The sequence below is a fragment of the Austrofundulus limnaeus genome, unplaced genomic scaffold (assembly GCF_001266775.1).
Source record: "Austrofundulus limnaeus strain Quisiro unplaced genomic scaffold, Austrofundulus_limnaeus-1.0 Scaffold90, whole genome shotgun sequence".
NCBI classification, from domain to species: domain Eukaryota; kingdom Metazoa; phylum Chordata; class Actinopteri; order Cyprinodontiformes; family Rivulidae; genus Austrofundulus; species Austrofundulus limnaeus.
In genome coordinates this window covers 1,449,859-1,468,885 of record NW_013952492.1, presented here as the reverse complement: position 1 = coordinate 1,468,885, position 19,027 = coordinate 1,449,859, and the positions used below count along the sequence as shown (strand labels likewise).

The window sequence follows — 19,027 nt, the reverse complement described above, 5'->3', positions numbered from 1 at the left end:
CCGGTTACAATCTTTGAAAATAGTCATACTGTGAAATGACTAAACACACCCTGCTTGCTGTATTCTTAACATTTTAGCTTTGTAGCTCATACATTCAGAGAAGACAGTTCAGAAGAGATTTTATTATATTAGTGTGAGAAATAAAATCAGTGTTCAACAAATTCACATTTGCTTGCTTTTGACAAGCTTTTTTAATTTTTTTTTTTAGTAAAGCTGCTATGTTTATTCCTAAAGCTGCAGTGACTTCATATAAGAAAAAAAAGAAAACAACAAAACAAAAATCACGTTATTGTAACCTTAGTAGTGGGACATTTGCTGATGCATGAGTTGACAGCCTGGCAGTCGGGATACATTAGCTCGTGTGTAAAACGAAGCACTCTGCTTATTGCAGATCAGTAAGTTGCATTCTTTGTTTTCAGAGGGCTTACTATATGAAGAGCTAAGCCCTGTGGGGGCTGCTGAAAGCCAAGCATATTAGCGATCTTAGCTTCAGCCAAAGGCTTCTGCCAGAAAATCAATAAGAACCTCACTAGCTCCAGTAACAAAAGCTAAAATAAATAAATAAATTAATTAATAAAAAACCACAGGCTGAAAAAAATATGGAATTTCCAGATGAATGGCAAAGTTGAGATTTTCATAATTTGAGTTAAATATGTATGACAAACACCCCTAATATTCAGAGTCTTAAACTTACCTGATTTAGTCTTTTCAACATTTTCTTTTCTTATTTGCAGTTGCAAATGCTGAAGAGGAGCTAATTCCCTTACTGCTGTCAATGTGATGGTCTAGCAATCCAGCTTAAAGGCTGATCATGCAAAGCAACCTCTCCCACAGCTCTCTGCATGAAACTGCTGTGCTTCACTCATAAAACAGATTTAATTAGACAAAAGGATGATGGGAACTTTCCAAGATCCATAGCTGTGGTGCATGGCTTTTAAACAGAGCTAGTGAGATGCAGCATAGGATGCTAAAATGGTGTGCTGTGATTTGTATGTCTACTACTTTTTTATTCTTTTTTTCTGTATTATTAATAAGATTAGGATTTATTCTAATGAAGAATTTATTATTTTCAAAAACATTTTTCCATTTGAATTCTCAGCTACATCAACTTAGAATTGTATCCATGTTCACGAACGATCAAATCTTTTCAACGGCTCTTTACAACGAACGATAGGAGCCGAGCCGCGGGTAGTCATGAGCCATTTGTAGTTTTATTTACAGTATTTTATTCCTCTTATAATCTTTATTTTTTTCATCCTTAAATTGCTCCCACTTTGCTTTTTCACGGAAAACAGGCAGAGCGATGGAGTACTGAGGCTCACAGGAAAGGAGGAGAGGGGTTTATGCTAGACAAAACACATGGTTCCACCCACGTACCGTGATGATGTCATCACATCGCCATACGTGATGATGTGTTTCCCTACGTGATGACGTAACTTGTTCAAAATCGAATGGCTCTTTTGAACGGCTCTATGAAACAAACAGGTCCCCAAGATCCGAATCCCTTCAAAGAGCCATTTATCCCATCACTAATCCATACCCTTAGCTAACAGTGTCAGTGAGCTCGCTCTGATGCTACTTTCATAGAAATAATACAGGCAGCATGAGCTTTAGTTTGACTTCGCAATTGGGTTTTGCAAAAATCCTATCTTGTGCACTTAACTGTTAGTAAAACTATCAATAATTAATATTTGTCACTTAGCAATTACTGCAGTTAATACCATGTAATGATGTCGTTATCAGGCCATGTGAGCCCAATAGTGAAAGGACGTAAGGAGGAGTTAACCCTAATCTTAAATGAACTTGCTAATTACTTGAAACACTAGCATAAAGCAGAGAATGAGGAAATCCAGAAAATGCGAACCAAAGCCGCAATGTTAATCGCAAGTTCATTTGTCATCCATTTATTGTCACATTATTTGTTCTTGACTGAAAGCCTAATTTAATTGTAACACATTTTTATGTCAGTTTTGCCCAACCTACTTTGCTTTATTTCTTCCAGTAAAACAACGGGAATATCACATGTGGAAAATGTCATGAATTTATTTTGTTGCATTGAATCATACATTTTTAATCTTCCATTGATTTAATCCATGGGCCGGATGTGTCCCCTTCCATAGAGGATCATGTGTGAAAAACAAATTCTTTATTTCATTTTATTTTATTTTATTTTATTTTATTTTTTAGCTTGGACTAAGTCCTGGGAATGTGACAGCAGCAAATGAACTAGAAGGTCGTCAACAATATATTGAGTTTTATTTGGACTGGTATCATTCTGTATGATGTACCGGTAATGTTTGTCATTTTAAATACATATAGTTTACTGTGTATTGTCTTTGGTCATTTTCTTTAGCAAGAATTAGATTTTAATGTGAGTTTATACAAGTTAATGTTTCCTGATTCAATAGGTAAACATCTCCACAGGTGAGTATGTAAAAGATCAGTCAAAAGAAGGTTTAATTACTAATTTGCATAATTAAGCCCTATGCTCTGTGCTAATGAGGTATTGTTGCTACTGAAGTAAACAAGAATAACAAATTGTTGAATGGAACAGGAACCATTGTACAAAATTATCTCTGTTTCATCTCAGTGTCAGAGATAGATTGAAGTCATTGTATTACATTTACTAAGACATTTCATCAAATATTTGTGTTTTTGCTTTTATCTTCATTATTATTTATGCGTTTCATAAATACTTCCCAGCCATTTAAGCTATTTTTTAGCCTTGCAGCTAAACATGCTTTCCATAACATCTTGCTGTTGCCCACAATTTGCAGGTATAATGTTAGCATTAATACATTTAGCCATGTGTGCAAAAATGTGTTCATTTAAAAATAATATTAATAATTTAGCTCTTTTACAGGCAAACAACTTTTTGAGACAGAGATTTTTTTACTTCACCTTTGACTGATTAATTTTAAGTGTTTGGTCATTTAGAATGGCATCTCTTAAAGATCTAATAATTAAAAAAGTAAACTTATTTGATAAAACGACAATAAATTTGGCAGTATGTACTGTAAAAAAATGAAAGAGTACTTATTAAGCTCACCATACAAATGACTAAATTATACAGTTATTTATGTTACTGCATTCTGCACTAGTGCCCATTTTAATGTGTTGAAACACACACCCACATATTATAGCTGTTAATAAAATATGAATACATTAAAACTTTTCACTTTTTGTTGAGATATTGTTGCCAGTATTACAGAGTGCTAATTTTGTACAAGTTCTAACTGGTTATCTACATGATAAAGGGAATACATATTCCTTGTGTTGCATGGGATATGTGTGTAGTGTAATCTTCCTCTCTGTATTGGTTCTTTCTGGCTCTGCAGAGGCAAGCGCATTGCTGTGATTCTGTCTGCTGGTTTTCTAGTAGAGACATGCTGCTTTATCTGTTGACAGCTTTTGCATTCTCCTCGTCTTTAACTGTCCATTATTGGCACATAAATGTGATAGAACATGCCTCTATGGCATTGCAAGCAAAGCTAATTCATTAGAAAATGTGATTGGCTCTTCTGCAAGGTAAGCATTTTTTATTGCTGTCTTACCAGAGATGTAGGAGCCTTTTGCTGTACAAGCAGACATGTTATTATGGAACAGCTCAGGCTAATGGACAATGTATTTGATACATGTTCATGTGGAAATGTGTTGTTCTTGAGGACTGATTACGTGGCCTGACAACTGATTTTTGTATTATTGTGTCTGCGGTGGTATTACTCAGCAAAGCAAACTGTTGAAGCTTTAGTTTGCTTTTATTACTTAGAGAAAGGCAGGACAATTGTGAAAAAATGTTCTCTTTTATGGCAAATCAACAGGTAACATCACATATTGTAGTATTTTATGCTGTTTGTTTCTGTTCTATTATTTTAATTTCACATTTGTAAATTTAACAGATTTAGTGTAAAAACCTTAATGTGTTTTCGAGTACAAGTGGTTTCTGCAATTATTTCTAACTGATAAACAAGGCAGTTTTACTTTATTTATTTATTTATTTATTTATTTATNGTTATTAGTTAGTATCCTTGATGTGGCTTAAGCATTTTATTGGCTAAAATACTTGTTACAGATATTTACATATTGTTAGAGAGAAAAGTGTGTTAGTGAAATATGGTGAAGTGTTTTAAATAATTCCCTTGGGAGGGACAATCACAAAAAATTAAAACATATATACACTTTTTTTGTTATTGCTGGTGTAAGACAGATTAAAGACCTATTTTGCTCAATCTGATTTAGCTTTTAAGAACTAATTTCAAAATTTGTATGAATCAAAAACATCAAATAGGTCTTCAACACCAAATACGTACAGTAGGAAATGAGAATGTATATATAAATACTGCAAGTGTGGTAAAAAGTAAAAAGGAGCATGCCTCAAAAGCACAGCTGTAAAATTACAATTAGTTGGTTATGAGTTGATTTATTTGAATAGTTTTTCTTTTTACTTATTATAGGTTTACATGTCATAATAAATCGATCTTGGTTGTCCATTATACAATACTATATTTTACCTACAATATTGTGAGGATTATGAAAAACATTATTTTGGCACAAACTTATCCAATCAACACCAAAACCTTTGGTTAAGAAACATATGAGATTACTTTTTGGACTTTTATTGTGTCTTCCTCAGGTTTTACATAGTGTGTTTATTAAGTTTAGGTTATCTTTATGCTTCATTTACAGAAGGAATGGCTGTGTCTGAACTGCCAGACTCAGAGAGCCTTGTCAGGAGCACTGGGAGATGCAGGAATGATTCCTCAACCTTCACATTTGGCTGCCAAGCAAGAGACCCGGGCTAAACCTGCAACAAATATCACAGAGCCCAAAACTGCACCCACAAAAGTAGAGACCAAAACTTCAGCCACAAAACCACAACCTGTTCCCACTCAAACCAAGACAATAGAAATACCACCAACTACAAAAGCAAAAGCAGAATCAGTCAAGATGGAAACCACTAAGTCCGTACCTTCCAAACGAAGAGAATCTGAAACAACACCAACATCTATAAAAGTAGAGCACCCTACTGAAGCCACAAAACCACAACCTGTTCCCACTCAAACCAAGACAGTAGAATTACCACCAACTACAAAAGCAAAAACAGAATCAGCCAAGATGGAAACCTGTGAGTCCATACCTTCCAAACAAAGAGAACCTGAAACAGCACCAACACCTTCTGCTGCAGGAAAACAACCTTCTACAACTACACTGGAACAATTAATACCAGAGGCTGCATTGCCAAATGCCAAATTACTTAAGGCTGAAATAATGCAAAATAAAGATGAGATAGTGGTGATGGATAAAAATATGACAGAAACCTCAAAATTCCAAGAGTCTAAACCTGATCTTCTCAAAACTGAAAGTGATGCAGAACCATGTAAACCTCCTGTTTCAAGGTTTGAGGACAAACATGTCCCCATAGCTCCTTGTGATGCAAAAGTTGTTCCAGAGAAGGAATCAAAACCAGAACACCTTGTTCCAGAGAGTATAGTTCCAGAGGTTCAACATTTAGATCAAATCCAACTGAAAGAACCAACAAGTTCTCTGCAGCAAGTTCAACTGCCACTGAAGTCACAAGAACATCAGGCAGCAACAGAAGAAAAATCGACTGTGGCAGCTGAAATCAAGAAAGTGGTTATCACAGAAGAAAAGATTGACATTATCTCAACTCAAGAGTCTCAACCAGTGTCTACAGTAAGAATGATTCAGTTTTTGTTAATGTTATTAGAAGTTAAACATTATATTAGATGTTGGTTCTTTAGTGTAGCTGACTGAATCCAAAAAGAGCTACCTATTTCTGCAGTTTTTACATAACCCACTGATTCTATTTTAAAGACCTGTGATGACTTTAAACTATGAATGCATTTTTTCCTTTAAATTGTTTTTGTTAAAATTTAAACTGACAGACATTGTGCAAACTTTGTCACATTTTCACATGGTTAAAAAGCTGTTTTATTTTGTGCATAAATGCTGTGAAGATGTGTCTTTCAGCTCCAGTCCAAGGTTTCCGTTACAATGAGCAACTCATGAGCTCAAAACTTGTTTCATTTTATTGTACATGTACAATGTACTAAGTGTAGTATGTTATTAATCACTGCTTTCTTTTCATTTTTTTTTCAGGATAAACGTGAAACAGATGAGATTTCAATGATTAAAAGAAAGATTTCAACATCTAACGAGGAAGCTCAAATGAAGATCTTAGCTGTCCCTGTAACAAGGGTTAAGAACAATCTCCAAACAGAGGAGTCAGATGAAGATCAACCCCAGATTTTACCTGTAGTTCATGAATTGAGTGACTTGCATTTAAGTGATGCAAGAAAAAATGATATAAATATAGATCCCACTATGCCAGTAGAGGAAAAAGTTAAATCAGAGAGAAGACGCCTGAGTGTACAAGCTATGGATGAGAGCAGTGAAAGTGACCTCACGCCATCTTCCCCCCATGTTCAAAGAAAGATCCTGAAAGTTAGCACTATTTCATCCAGCAGTGAAGATATCAAAACAGAAAGTGCTGATTCCTCCATTGAGGAAGACGATTTCATCCGCAAGGAGATTATGGGTATGGGAGGAGAAAAGCAAATGTCTGTGTCAGAAGATGAGAAAGAAGACAATATGGCAAATCTAGAAGATATCAAGATCACTAGGCTTGATAATGCTTCTATACCAGACAAATCTCTATTGCAAAAAGCTGACACAGAAACTACTACTGGGGTCACTACAACTCTTCAAAATATTCCAGAAACAACCACAACCACATTCAAAAAAGCTATTCCAGCCATGAGGCAAAGACAAAGCACTGATGAAGAAGTTGAGAGCATTACAGAATCTCTATCAAAGGGTTCATCTAGTGTTCAGGCATCGAGCATAACTCCAGGATCTTCACCAACATCAGTTTCATCTTTGGAAGAAGACAGTGATAGCAGTCCCCATCACAGGAAAGTTAGAGACAAAAAACATCGTAAAGAAAGACACAAACAACCACCCCAGCAGCTACCCACCATTGAAAACTCCTCTGAAGAAGAAAAAATGAAGACACATAGTGAGCCATTGTCTTCTTCTGAAAACGCATCATCTACAGAAGATCTAAAGCAAGTAACTGTAATAGACAAAAGTCATAGAACATCTGGCTCTGAGTACTCTGTCAATTTAGAATCAGATCCAGAGATTAGAACAGCAGTACAGAGAGGACGTAAACCTTCAGCTACAGTCATACCGTACACCCCATCTGATCAATTTAAAGAAAGGGACCCCATACCGAAATCATTAAAGAGTGCTGATGAAGCATATGAAGAAATTATTCAGAAAACAAAATCTATTCCAGGGGAGAGTCCTCCAGATATTGAACCACTTTATGGAGGAATGGCAATAGAAGATTATCTTTACGAGTCCTTAGTTGAAGAACCTGAAATCAAACAAAGTGAATTTCAAGAAGAAGAATCACAACTTGATACTGGCTCTCAATTGCTCAAAAAGCTTAGATCCCCAGAGGAGGTTTATGAAGAGATGATGCAGAAAAAGAGGGAATTAATCATGATAGAGCAAGAATTCCAAGAAGCCCAAACAGCATTGGAATTTTCCTCACCGGAGACGTTGGTCCACACGCCTCCATCAGAGGCTGAAACCTGTGTGGTGACCATATCTACAGAAGAAACACATGTCACTAAACAGATTTATACACCTCCCCCAGGCATGGACACTTTAACTGAATTTCCTGTAAAGAAAAAGAAACGTCCAGCACCTCCACGGCCTTCTGAACCCCCTAAACGTACTGCAGTAACAGCTGTTCCAACTACCCAAAGTGGATCTATAAGTTTTGTAAGACCTATGGTTCCTCAGGATCCTGCGCTAAGGAAGGCTTTGTTTCCTATACCAGATCTTAAGATTACTCAGTGCTCATCCGGTGAAGAAGAGGATGATAGTCTTGCGGATGAATATGCTATAGGCATTTCCTCTGACATTACCCCTAGTGATGACTCTGATGCTAAAGATGACCCATCTCCAAGTCCACCATTGTCTGAAACCACTGAAATGGATCCCATTTGTGTGGTCTGTGAAATGCCAGAACCAAAACCAATTCCAATTCCAATATCAGCTCCAGAACTAACCACTACACCTTCTACAGTATCACCGGTTTCAGTCCCAACTTCACCAGCAACGCCAGATTCCAGTTTGGCTTCTAATGCAACCTCTTCTTCTTCATTTCAGCCTCAAACACCTCTTTCCTCAGATTCAACTCCACTTTCCACACCAACACCCCCAACATCTTTTAAAGACGAGTTGCTTTCAGACTCCTCAGTGCCGTTGCCTGACACAGTTGCAACAGAACAATTAGATGAAACCTTATTCCCTTGTCCAGCTTCCACCGCTGTTATAGTTACTATACCAGATTTGGTCTCTGAACCATCCAAATCTCAAGCTACGGATGAATTTAAATATAAGTCTTTTACAGCTATAGCTCCAACTCCACCTACAGTGCAAACATCTATTGCTGAATCTGGTAAGGTTCAAATGCCAGACTTGGTTTCGTCTCCGTCGCAGGTTCCTAATAAAGCCACAGGTGTTTTACAAGTGTCAGCGCCAAGCTCAGCCCCTGTTGTTGTCTTATCTCAGAGTACTGCCCAAGTTACAGCTACACCTGTCATAGTTACAACTCCAGTTTCAGTCATCGATGTTTCATCCTCTGTCAGTATGGTATCATGTCTTGAGCCAGTCATAATCCAGATGCCTGACCTGGTTTCAACAACAGCACCAGTTGCTGGACAACCCCCCAAACCAATTTCAGCTCTAATAACTACCCCAGCTCAAGCCCAAGCTAAAGTGGTACACTCAGTTCCCATACAGCCAGCGGTTCCATTAATGAGACCAATGATAGTCTCAGCACAGTCAGAGCAAGGCCCTCCATTAGCTTCAGCATCCACTACTGTTATCAAAAAGAAGGTCCCACCACCCCCTCCTCCTCGATCTACTTCTGTATTGTTGCCTGAGATTTCCAAAGAAATACCTGTTACAAAGACTGTTGTTGCATCAGCTACATCAGCTATTGAAAGCACAATGGTTGCCCAGCCAATGCAATCAGTAGTTGTAGATATACAGCCAAGAATGGAAGTAAATCAATTTGACAGTGCATATGTACCTCAAGTAGTGACTCCAGCTAGACATGGACATGTAGTCATCATTGTGCCAAGTGTGGAAAACATACCTTCACTTGGACCTGGACAGACTACTCAAAATGTAGATAACACAGATACAAAAGTTGCTGCACATGCATATGGTACTACCCATCCAATTTCAGATATACCCAGAACAGATATATCCTCACTACCTCTTAGAGCATCAGCTGTACTTACAGGTCCACCGTTTCCACCTAAAACCTCAGTGGAAGTGAAAGTTGCACCTAGTATACCTAGTGCAGATTTATCACCATCACCTCCCTCTACTTTACCTAAACCAGCTGTTTACCCAAAGTCATCAGTTCCCACTCCAGTCACAAATTCTACAGTAACAGTTCCACCAGTTTCCGTAGCAATGTCTGGTTTTTACCAAGCCTCCAAGCCTCCACCACCAATACCACCTAAGCCTGTATCAATTCCAGCTGGACTCATTTTCAGCCACAAACCAGGAGAGCATGTCAAACCACCTCCTCCTCCTGTGGCACCAAAAGCAGCAACACTGCCCAGGATGAAAGAACCTCCAAAAGCTCTGTCTCTTAGCCTTACACGTCCTGTGGAGTCTAAATTTGGAGCAACGTCTCCTAAATCACCTTTGTCCCCTAGACATGCCAAATGTTTACAAACGTATGTGGTGATTACGCTTCCTTCTGAGCCTGGATCTCCAACTGAGACAGTAACAGTCCAGGCACCTATTAGACGAGGATCCATCCCATCTTCAAAAGTTTCAAAGGTACGGACAACACAAGCTGAGCAGAAAACACCAACTGAGGCTTTTTCAGCACAGGTTACAGTAAGAAGAGCCTCTGTTCCCACTGTAAAGCATTCTCCTCCAGTTAATGTGGCCTCAACTTTAGCTGTACAGCATGTCACAACCTCTGACGTAGTGGCTGCAGATATACAAACAAGGAGAGACTATTTTCCCACTGCTGTGAAACCACCATTTCCTGTGGCTGATGTCGTTACAGTATCATCAGACGAAGGTTCTCCCATTCAGGCTCATGCTGTTGTTCCTCCAATTAAGAAAATATATATGGAGCAACAACAACCAATGTCTCAGCCACCACCCACAGATATGTCAGAAGTCACAATGCCCCCAAAAGAAAAAGTTTATGCTCTGCCTCATATAGACCAAATCATTGCAAGAGAACAGTTTGCATCATTTGTTCCTGAGCAACCAAGCATAGTCCCAGATGCTGAAACAATTCCTTCAACAATTTTGCCAGAAGAAGTGTTTCAGCAAGCACCAAAACCTATTTCACCCATGCAAAAAGTGTCTTTGACAGAAATTGTAGTTGTACCATTGCAGCCTAAACCACTGTTAGATGATGTGGTTTTTCAGGATGGAATAATTTCAGGGCACTCAGCCATTCCTCAAGAAGATTCAACACAAATAGAAGTGATACAGAAAGAACAGGACAGACTTACTCATGTCTTTGTCACAGACACAGTACCAATAAAAACATCAGTACCAAACCTTAAAGTAATGTCTGATCTCCCAGCAGCAGCACAATTAGTTCAAGATGCAGAAATTATGCCCATAGTAAAAGAGGAAATTCCTACACAGCAGGTAAATCTTGTTACTGAAAGAGCGACTCTCCCTACAAAGGCTGAATATTCCATAGAGCTCTTTGACACTTGTGTTAGAATGCCAGAGGTTGCTGTGGTTTCTCCAGTACCTCAACCTGTCACAGTAGTGGCTGAAATCACACCAAAACCTCGAACTTCTCAGGTATCACCAATACCTACAGTAGCTGAAATGGAAACTCATGCAACTTCTGAAACAACACCACCATATCTTGTGATGGAAGATCAACAAATGGCAACACACTCAAATGTTACTAATCTTCCACAGGAATATGAGATAATTGCATCCTCAGTAATGGCACATTCAGTGCCATCACTGGAGAACAAAACTTTACAGCTTGGATATAAAACACCTACTGAAATTATTACAAATGATACAAATGAAAGAACACATTCAATGTATTTATCAGAATTACAATATCATACAATGACAGGAATCCCAGTTATTTCATCTGAAGAGACTAAATGTAGAAGAACATCCATATCATCTACAGAACAACCACAATACATGACAAGCGATGTATTTGCCTATTCTGCAGAGTATGAAATGCCTCTGGAAGGGGTTACAGCTGAGGCCTTTGCACAAATACTAAAAATACCAGCTGAAAAAGATGTTCCCACAACTGACTATGCAGCTGAAGTCTACAGGAGTGAATACATCCCATCAACAGAACAACAACCACAGTTATCACCTTATTCATCTGAATATGAATACCCTGTTGAAATATTAACCACTGAGGAATATGCCAGGAGAACCTCAATGCCCCCTGCACAGGACATTGCATCTGTAGCACCAGTCACAATCACTAAAATTCAACAAGAGTCAATAGAGAGCCAAGAGGTTAGAGGAACAGAAAAAGTGGTTTCTAGTATGAGTCACATGTATTCTTCCTCCATTTCCACCTCAGGCCAGCCTCCTGAAAGCCTGTCTAGCCTAGTCACTCAGGTGGTCACCACTGAAGTTCAAAGGACAACTGTTTCTGTTGTTCATGAAAGACTTCCACAGGTCCATCCACAAAGTGTATCAATCACTGTACAACCAGACATAGCAAAAGTCCAACCTTTACCTAAGCAGAATGGTAAAATAATCTATCCTGGTGATGTTATTGATCTGCGTACTATCAAGTCTGGCATAAAGATGACAGACCAAGGCATGGACCTTACTCCACCTATGTCATGTCGTCAGTCTTTTTCAAGTGACTCTAGTGGACATCAAAGCACTGCAGTGCAGCCTGAAATAGTTAATCTCAGTGCAGAAATTACCCCTACAACAACTTTGTCTGTTGTCACGGACAGCATTACAATAGTAACATGTACAGCCACGATTGCTTCATATAGCAACACTCCAGCAGAGAAACCACTTGATTTGCAGGGCCCTGTTGCGTCATTGCCTGTGCCTCTCACCACATACAAACCATTTGAACCACTAGCACAAATCATATACAGACCTGTAAAGACCCCACCTATGTATAATACAACAGCATCTACAGCTCAAGACCTACCCATCAATCTGTCCTATGAAGGACTTGTCTCCTCTGCAGGAAAACAGCCACTGACTTCAGCGCAAACAGTTATCAGCAATGGAGGTGCAGTTCTTGCACTTGAGGCTACAGGAGCCATGGATTTGTCAAACTACAAGCCGGTAAAAGCTATGGTAGCTTTGTCTGGCACAAGCCCAGGAGTAGTGACCTCCATTATAGAGGATGATGGAGTTCCTGTGGACCTTACTGCTGGTCGGAGAAGCATCTGCTGTGATGTAATTTATAAGCTACCATTTACAGGAAGCTGTAGAACACAGCCACCCGTTACAAACCAGCCTGACAAAAAACAGCCTGACAATCGTTTTGGATACAGGGATGATCACTATCAATACAATAATGCTGGACTGTACAGCATAAAAGGAACTAATGGAATAAAAGCATCAGTGTCTGACAACAGTCTGACAGAAGCAGGACTGTCCATGTATGATTTCAAAAATGACTATGACTACCTCACTGGATCTTCTGATGGTGCCATAGACTTAACTGCTACTAAACTTTCAGCTGGTGAGTGTATTTTTTGTAGTCAGTATTTTGTTACTGTACATGTGCTTAATCAGCTTTCATTTGCCTGAGATTTTAAAATTTTATTTAGCAATGTTATTTTTTTCCTTTAAGACATTTGGCATTCATTTGATGTTTAATGCATGTGATTGTTTTAGATTTAAGACTGTCCATATTGACATTTTCTTATATGTTCAGTTTGTTTTGCTTTGTGTGAAGCATTTATTTCTTAAATAACAGCTGCACATTTTCTTTTTTCTTTTATACAGATGCATGTGTGTGCCTGCGTGTTCTCCCGCAGTACTTTGGTTTTGCATCTTGCTAGCCAAAATAACCTCAAATTTGCATGTATAGTTGAGCTCTATTTTCTTTTCAAATTGCACGATCCTCACAATAAACTGTACTGTTTATTTGTTCCTGAAATTACAAGTTAACCTAAAATGTAAAAATATCTATGTTTGCTTATTGTGACAGGTGAAGCCCTTGACTACACTAGCAAAGCAACCAGAGTCTACCCTGCCATTACTGCTCCATACTCCCAGGTCTCTGCAGCTGGGTTTGGTGTGAACAGTGCTCTAAGAACATCAGATGGAATAGTTTATTCTTCAGTTTCTGCACCAGTTCCATCAACTTATGCTATTACAACTCAGCCAGGTTCCATCTTTAGTACTACTTTAACACCTACATCAAAAGTCCAAGACCAGTCCTTACTCCCCTATTATGGCTTTATTCCTACTACAGACCCAGGGCAGTTAGTTCCTTTTGAGGCTGAGCTATCTAAGGAACTCCTCCCTCCAGTTTTGGCTGACATCATAACTGGCTATCCAGAGATGTACTCAGACACCACCCTGGAAGCAATTGCTGCTTCTTTAGATGCCCTAGCTTCTTCTCCAATATTCCCTGGCTTAGACAACACTAAGATGGCTCAATATCAGATGGAGAGGGAGTTTTTAGAGCTAGAGAAGCTTAAGCAGCTATGTCTTGCTGAGGAGCTGGAGTGGGAGAGGCAGGAAATCCAGCGTTACAGAGAACAGGAGCAGCTTATGGTCCAGAGGGAACTTGAAGAACTTCAAGCTCTAAAACAGCAGCTTCTCCTTCAGCAAGAAGAAGAGCATCATGCCCACATGGTAGCCCAGCAAGAGACTTATGCTCAACAGAAAGAGCAGTTGCAACAAATCCAACAACTCCAACTTCAACTCCAGCGGCAGCTAGATGAGCACTATGGTACCACTGGATCAACAGGAAACATTTTAGAAGCTAAATATGCAGGAGTAGGAGACAGTGGTCAGTATTGGCCTGTCAAAGATGAACCTATACATACAGAAGAAAGTCATCTTAACTTAGTAAAGCTTCAAGCTGATCAGGACCTTGGGAAAAAAATACTTGATAGTGGAGTGCAAACAGATGACGAAGACTCAACAGAGAAGCAGCATATGGGAAGAAAAAAGAAGATTAAGAAAACCATTGAAAGCTCAGCTCAGTCTGATGATGAGGACCAAGATGAATGGGATGCTCCCACTAAAGTTCGACGACGCTCTCGAAAGCATAGTAATGAGGGGAAACATGGCTCCAAAGTGTCTAGCATTGCCATTCAGACAGTGGCAGAAATATCTGTTCAGACTGACCATTCTGGAACTATTAAACGACCCAATGTACAAATGGATACAAAAGTAGAAATCATTAAGCACATATCAGCTCCAGAAAACTCTCATAGAGGCGGCAGTCTGAGTTGTCAGACAGATTCAGACAGAAGGCATTCACCCATTGAGGTGGGCTACAGCACACAGCTGACAGCAGATATCCCCTCTAAATCTAAAGTGCTCTACACTTCAGTTTCTTCCTTATCCCCTGAAAAGTCATATGGAGGGCAGAGAATGTTAACTGCTGATCCAACCAGATTTTCTTCTGGCCCTCGGATATTAAAAGCTGGTCAGAAGTCTCTGTCTGATCCTAAATCACTCAGTCCTTCAACAGAAGACAGAATCGGAGGCTACTACACTGACAGCTATTCTGTAAGTCTTTAAAAGCCTTTTTAATAAAATACTATGTAATATCAAAAATTTAAATGGGTAATTCATATGTGACCCATCACATCGAAACGAGGATTAAGTCCAAAAGTGGGATGTGGAAAAATAGGCAGATATAGGGTTTTAATTTAAACGTGCAAAAATTGCATTTTGTCAAAATGTAATGAATAAATGCCTTATCAATTATTTTTTTGAATGAACTGTCTGAAATATAATCCTAAAAAAACATTTTTGAAGCATTTTTTGAGCAGGAGCAACAAAAACCCTGATTTTGAGGAAAAACGCCTTAAAATTTGAACATTTTCATTGAGAGCTAGCAATGTTTTTGTTTCTTTACAACTGGGAAATCTTAACATACAAATACTATTTGAGGTTTCCTCTTTACATTAACATCAATAATTACTCAACAAGTTTACATAAAATAAAGATTTAGACCTAACAGTAAAGTGTTATCATAACCAACAAGACAAATTAAGTCATATCTCTGGATAAGCTGATGACATCAGTATGATCCAGGTATCAAAATGTAGCTTTTAAAGCAGGAATCTGAAAATGTAATTAGGTCATTTTGACTAAATTTGACTTAATCCTCATTTCGATTTGATGGGTCACATATTCAAATATGTTAAAAACCAGAGAAGAGAACCAAAGAGCATAAAATAAAACAAGTCTATTGCAGTAGTATTTTACAACATTATACACTGTATTTATATTTATTTATACTTTTTAGGGTCGCGGTTCTCCTTCTAGTACCAGTAAGAAAGTAAAGCGAACACTGCCAGACCCCCCTCCTGAGGATGACTCTCTGAGTGGAAGGTCAGGCTACAGCACCAACTCTGCTCGTCGCCGTCTTGCACGCAGCACAACATTGGCCCGGGCAAAGATCCTGCAAGACATCGATAAAGAACTTGACCTGGTCGAGAGAGAATCCTCTAAACTTCGCAAAAAGCAAGCTGAGCTAGATGAAGAAGAAAAGGAAATTGATGCTAAGTTGCGGTGAGTTGCTACACATTTAACCAAAAAGCAGTTAGCTGAGGGATGAAAGTTTTGTTTTTCTTTGTGACATTATTGCATTTAGAAATACTAATATCAAACAATAACAAATCATTTTACAGGTGCCATTGAATTCATACATTTTTGCCATTCTTATGTTTTTCATGTGCATGATTTCATTTTTCACCTTGATAGCTTATGGGCTAAAAGACTGCCTTGACAACACTCAGTGAGACCTCTCCACTCTTAAACATAGTAACAGGTACAAATGTGTGAGAAAATGGAATATTGTTTTCCATTTCTATAGTGTGCCTAGAGAACTATTAGTGCTTTAATTGTGAAACACTTCTTTTTTGCTACTTTAGGTATTTGGAGATGGGTATAAATCGCCGAAAGGAAGCCTTGTTGAAGGAAAGAGAAAAGAGAGAAAGGGCCTATCTTCAGGGTGTGGCAGAGGAACGAGACTACATGTCAGACAGTGAGGTTGGCAACATCAGAGATACTAGTGGCGAAGGCCTTGAGAGACCACGGACTGCTCCACGGTCAGAGTTTGATCAGTTCATTCCTCCACAAACTGAGGCTGATTCCCAGTACAACACACTAACTAGTCCCTACTCACACTATGGTCAATATGTGCCTCAGACCCAAACCACCAGTCACTACACTCAGCAAAATTTGTACCAGCAGCAGTCCCTATACCATCAACAGGTGTCTCCTTACCCAACACTCTCCCTCTCCCATGGCCAGGCTCAGTCGAGCACCTACCAACACGCATTGCTCATGCAGCAAGGAAAGCAGCGTCAAACCACCCTGTCAGAACTGGGGCCTAAAATTACCTCCAACTATGAGGTGATTCGCAACCAACCTCTACTCATAGTGCCAACCTCTTCAGAAAGTGGCTATGGAGTGGCTCACTTAGGTGGGAAATATGGCAATTTAGACTTAAGGGTGGGATTAGAAGAGAGGAGCATGGCCTCTAGTCCCATGTCCAGCATTTCTGCTGATTCCTTCTATGCTGACATTGACCACCACAATGCCAGGAACTATGTCCTTATAGAGGACATAGGGGAGCTCACCAAAGCCTCAACAGGGCTGGGCAGTAGTGGACTGGGATCTGGATTCAACCTCCCTGATAAGGAGCTATCAAAAGCCGACAGACTGCTCAGGGCAGCAGAAGCAAGGCGCACCGCAGAGGTAAATACTGTGTTTTGTATCAGATTATATTTTACACCATCTTCACCTTTTCATGTCTACATTTAAGCTGCTTGTCAATCACTTTTCTTTCTTTATTTTGCTATGTTTCAGCCTGTAAAACTGCAAACTAAACAAACCTTGTAAAAATGCAAACATTTTGTCATATTTTCTTATGCAGTGATGTCATCAATATTAATAGGATTAAGACAAAAATATTAGTTATGACTTATTGATAACAGAATCCTAAATGCTTTAGTTTCACTGTAGCTACTTTTAGCAAATACTTGCTTTGGAAGCACTGTCTAATCTTCTACAAATAGAATTCAATTTAGCCAGATTGAGAGGAGGAAAGTGACTGTTACTGCTTAAAAATCCTAAACTGGATTACATTTTTTCCTACATTTTAGGTGGCAGAATTTTTAGGCACGTCACGTTATGGAAAAGGAGAAGATGATGCTATGGAGGAGCCTTATGAGCTGAAGCTACTGAAGCAGCAAATAAAGCAGGAGTTCAGGCGAGGAACAGAGGGGCTTGAACACTTAACAGGCCTTGGCCTTCCCCAGTATCTTTCAAGCGATAGCAGTTTGCGCCATTTTCCAAAAGGGGAGAAATACAGCATTGGTAGACTTACTCTTGAAAAACAGGCTGCAAAGCAACTTCCGGCTGCAGTGCTTTACCAAAAACAGATGAAGAACAAAAAGGCCCTTTTAGACTCCAAAGCTATTACAAAATTTTCCCCAATTCAGGAAAGTCGAGATCTTGAACCTGAGTTTGGTAGCTACATGGGGTCTGGAGCTTCCTCTGTGTCCAGTCTGGCAGCTAGGGCAAGGTTACTTCAGGATGAAATTACATTTGGGCTTAGAAAAAACTTGTCTGAGCAGCAAAAATATTTGGGTTCTTCCCTTGGGTCCAACCTTTCTGGTTCTCTTAATATCGGGCAGTCCCTTAGCCTTGGATCAACTGTTAGGGCCACCACTCATGATGATGGCACTTACCCAAGTGGCACTAGATCCCGTCCCTCCTCTCGCCCCTCTTCCCGCCCATCTTCTGTCTATGGCTTGGATCTTTCCATAAAAAGGGATCTCTCCAGTTCCTCACTCAGACTTAAAACGGAAGGGGAGGTCTTGGATGCAGCATTTGCCCCTGGAGTCTCCAGAGCAAAGCCCACCAGTTTACCTATCAGCCAAAGCCGGGGCCGCATCCCCATTGTGGCTCAGAATTCCGAGGAGGAAAGCCCTCTGAGCCCAGTGGGGCAGCCTATGGGTATGGCTAGAGCATCTGCTGGTCCACTTCCTCCTATTTCTGCTGACTCTAGGGACCAATTTGGGTCTAGCCATTCCCTGCCAGAAGTACAACAACATATGAGGGAGGAATCTCGTACACGGGGCTATGATAGAGACATCGCATTCATCATGGATGATCTCCAAGGCGCCATGTCTGACAGCGAAGGTAAATGGAGTTTGAGACTGTTGCAGCAATTCAACTGTGCAGACCTGCTTGCTATGCATGCAAATTCAGAGTGGTCGTACAGACTTTGTGCGTCAAGTGGTTCTTTCAATTACCAGTGAATCAGATATACCGGTGTGTATATATATATATTTTTTTTTTCTGCATTTTCCTCTGTTGTGGTAAACATTACATTAGATGTATGCATGCCCTTCCTTTCTTTGATAAAACAAACTCGCCAATACATAATACTCTTGACCTGAGTTTATGTATGTCACCAATCAGTTTTATCTACTTTGAATCTGTGATTTCATTTGCATGCATTCATTCAGAATTTATTTTTATCTTCTTTTCAAAATTAAATAATCATTTACATTTTCAGAACTCTTCAAAAAATCATGTAAACCATCAAACCATATTTTATAGTCAAAGACAGATTCAGACAGATATATTAAAGTAACAATGCAGCATTTGAGTAATTTTGCATGGTAAAAAGTGACTTCAAATGGAAGAAAGTTTTGCACAAAGTTAAGTTTTGTGTTGTAAATTTTCAAACTGATATATATATATG

The 19,027-nt window shown here is 39.2% G+C and overlaps 1 protein-coding gene across 5 annotated transcripts in view; it reads left to right on the top strand.

Annotated features, from left to right (window-relative positions):
- Positions 1 to 19,027, top strand: part of pclob (piccolo presynaptic cytomatrix protein b) — a 63,383-nt gene that overhangs the window by 19,773 nt on the left and 24,583 nt on the right. For 4 of the 5 annotated variants that reach the window (XM_014012361.1, XM_014012359.1, XM_014012360.1 and 1 more), the window contains exons 12-17: positions 4,687 to 5,694; positions 6,121 to 12,799; positions 13,271 to 14,808; positions 15,554 to 15,819; positions 16,182 to 17,010; positions 17,418 to 18,459. In XM_014012361.1, coding sequence (XP_013867815.1) covers positions 4,687 to 5,694; positions 6,121 to 12,799; positions 13,271 to 14,808; positions 15,554 to 15,819; positions 16,182 to 17,010; positions 17,418 to 18,459 — 11,362 coding nt within the window. Of the gene's footprint in view, positions 1 to 4,686; positions 5,695 to 6,120; positions 12,800 to 13,270; positions 14,809 to 15,553; positions 15,820 to 16,011; positions 16,079 to 16,181; positions 17,011 to 17,417; positions 18,460 to 19,027 lie in introns of those variants that run through there. The other variant, XM_014012362.1, reaches the window with a different exon arrangement.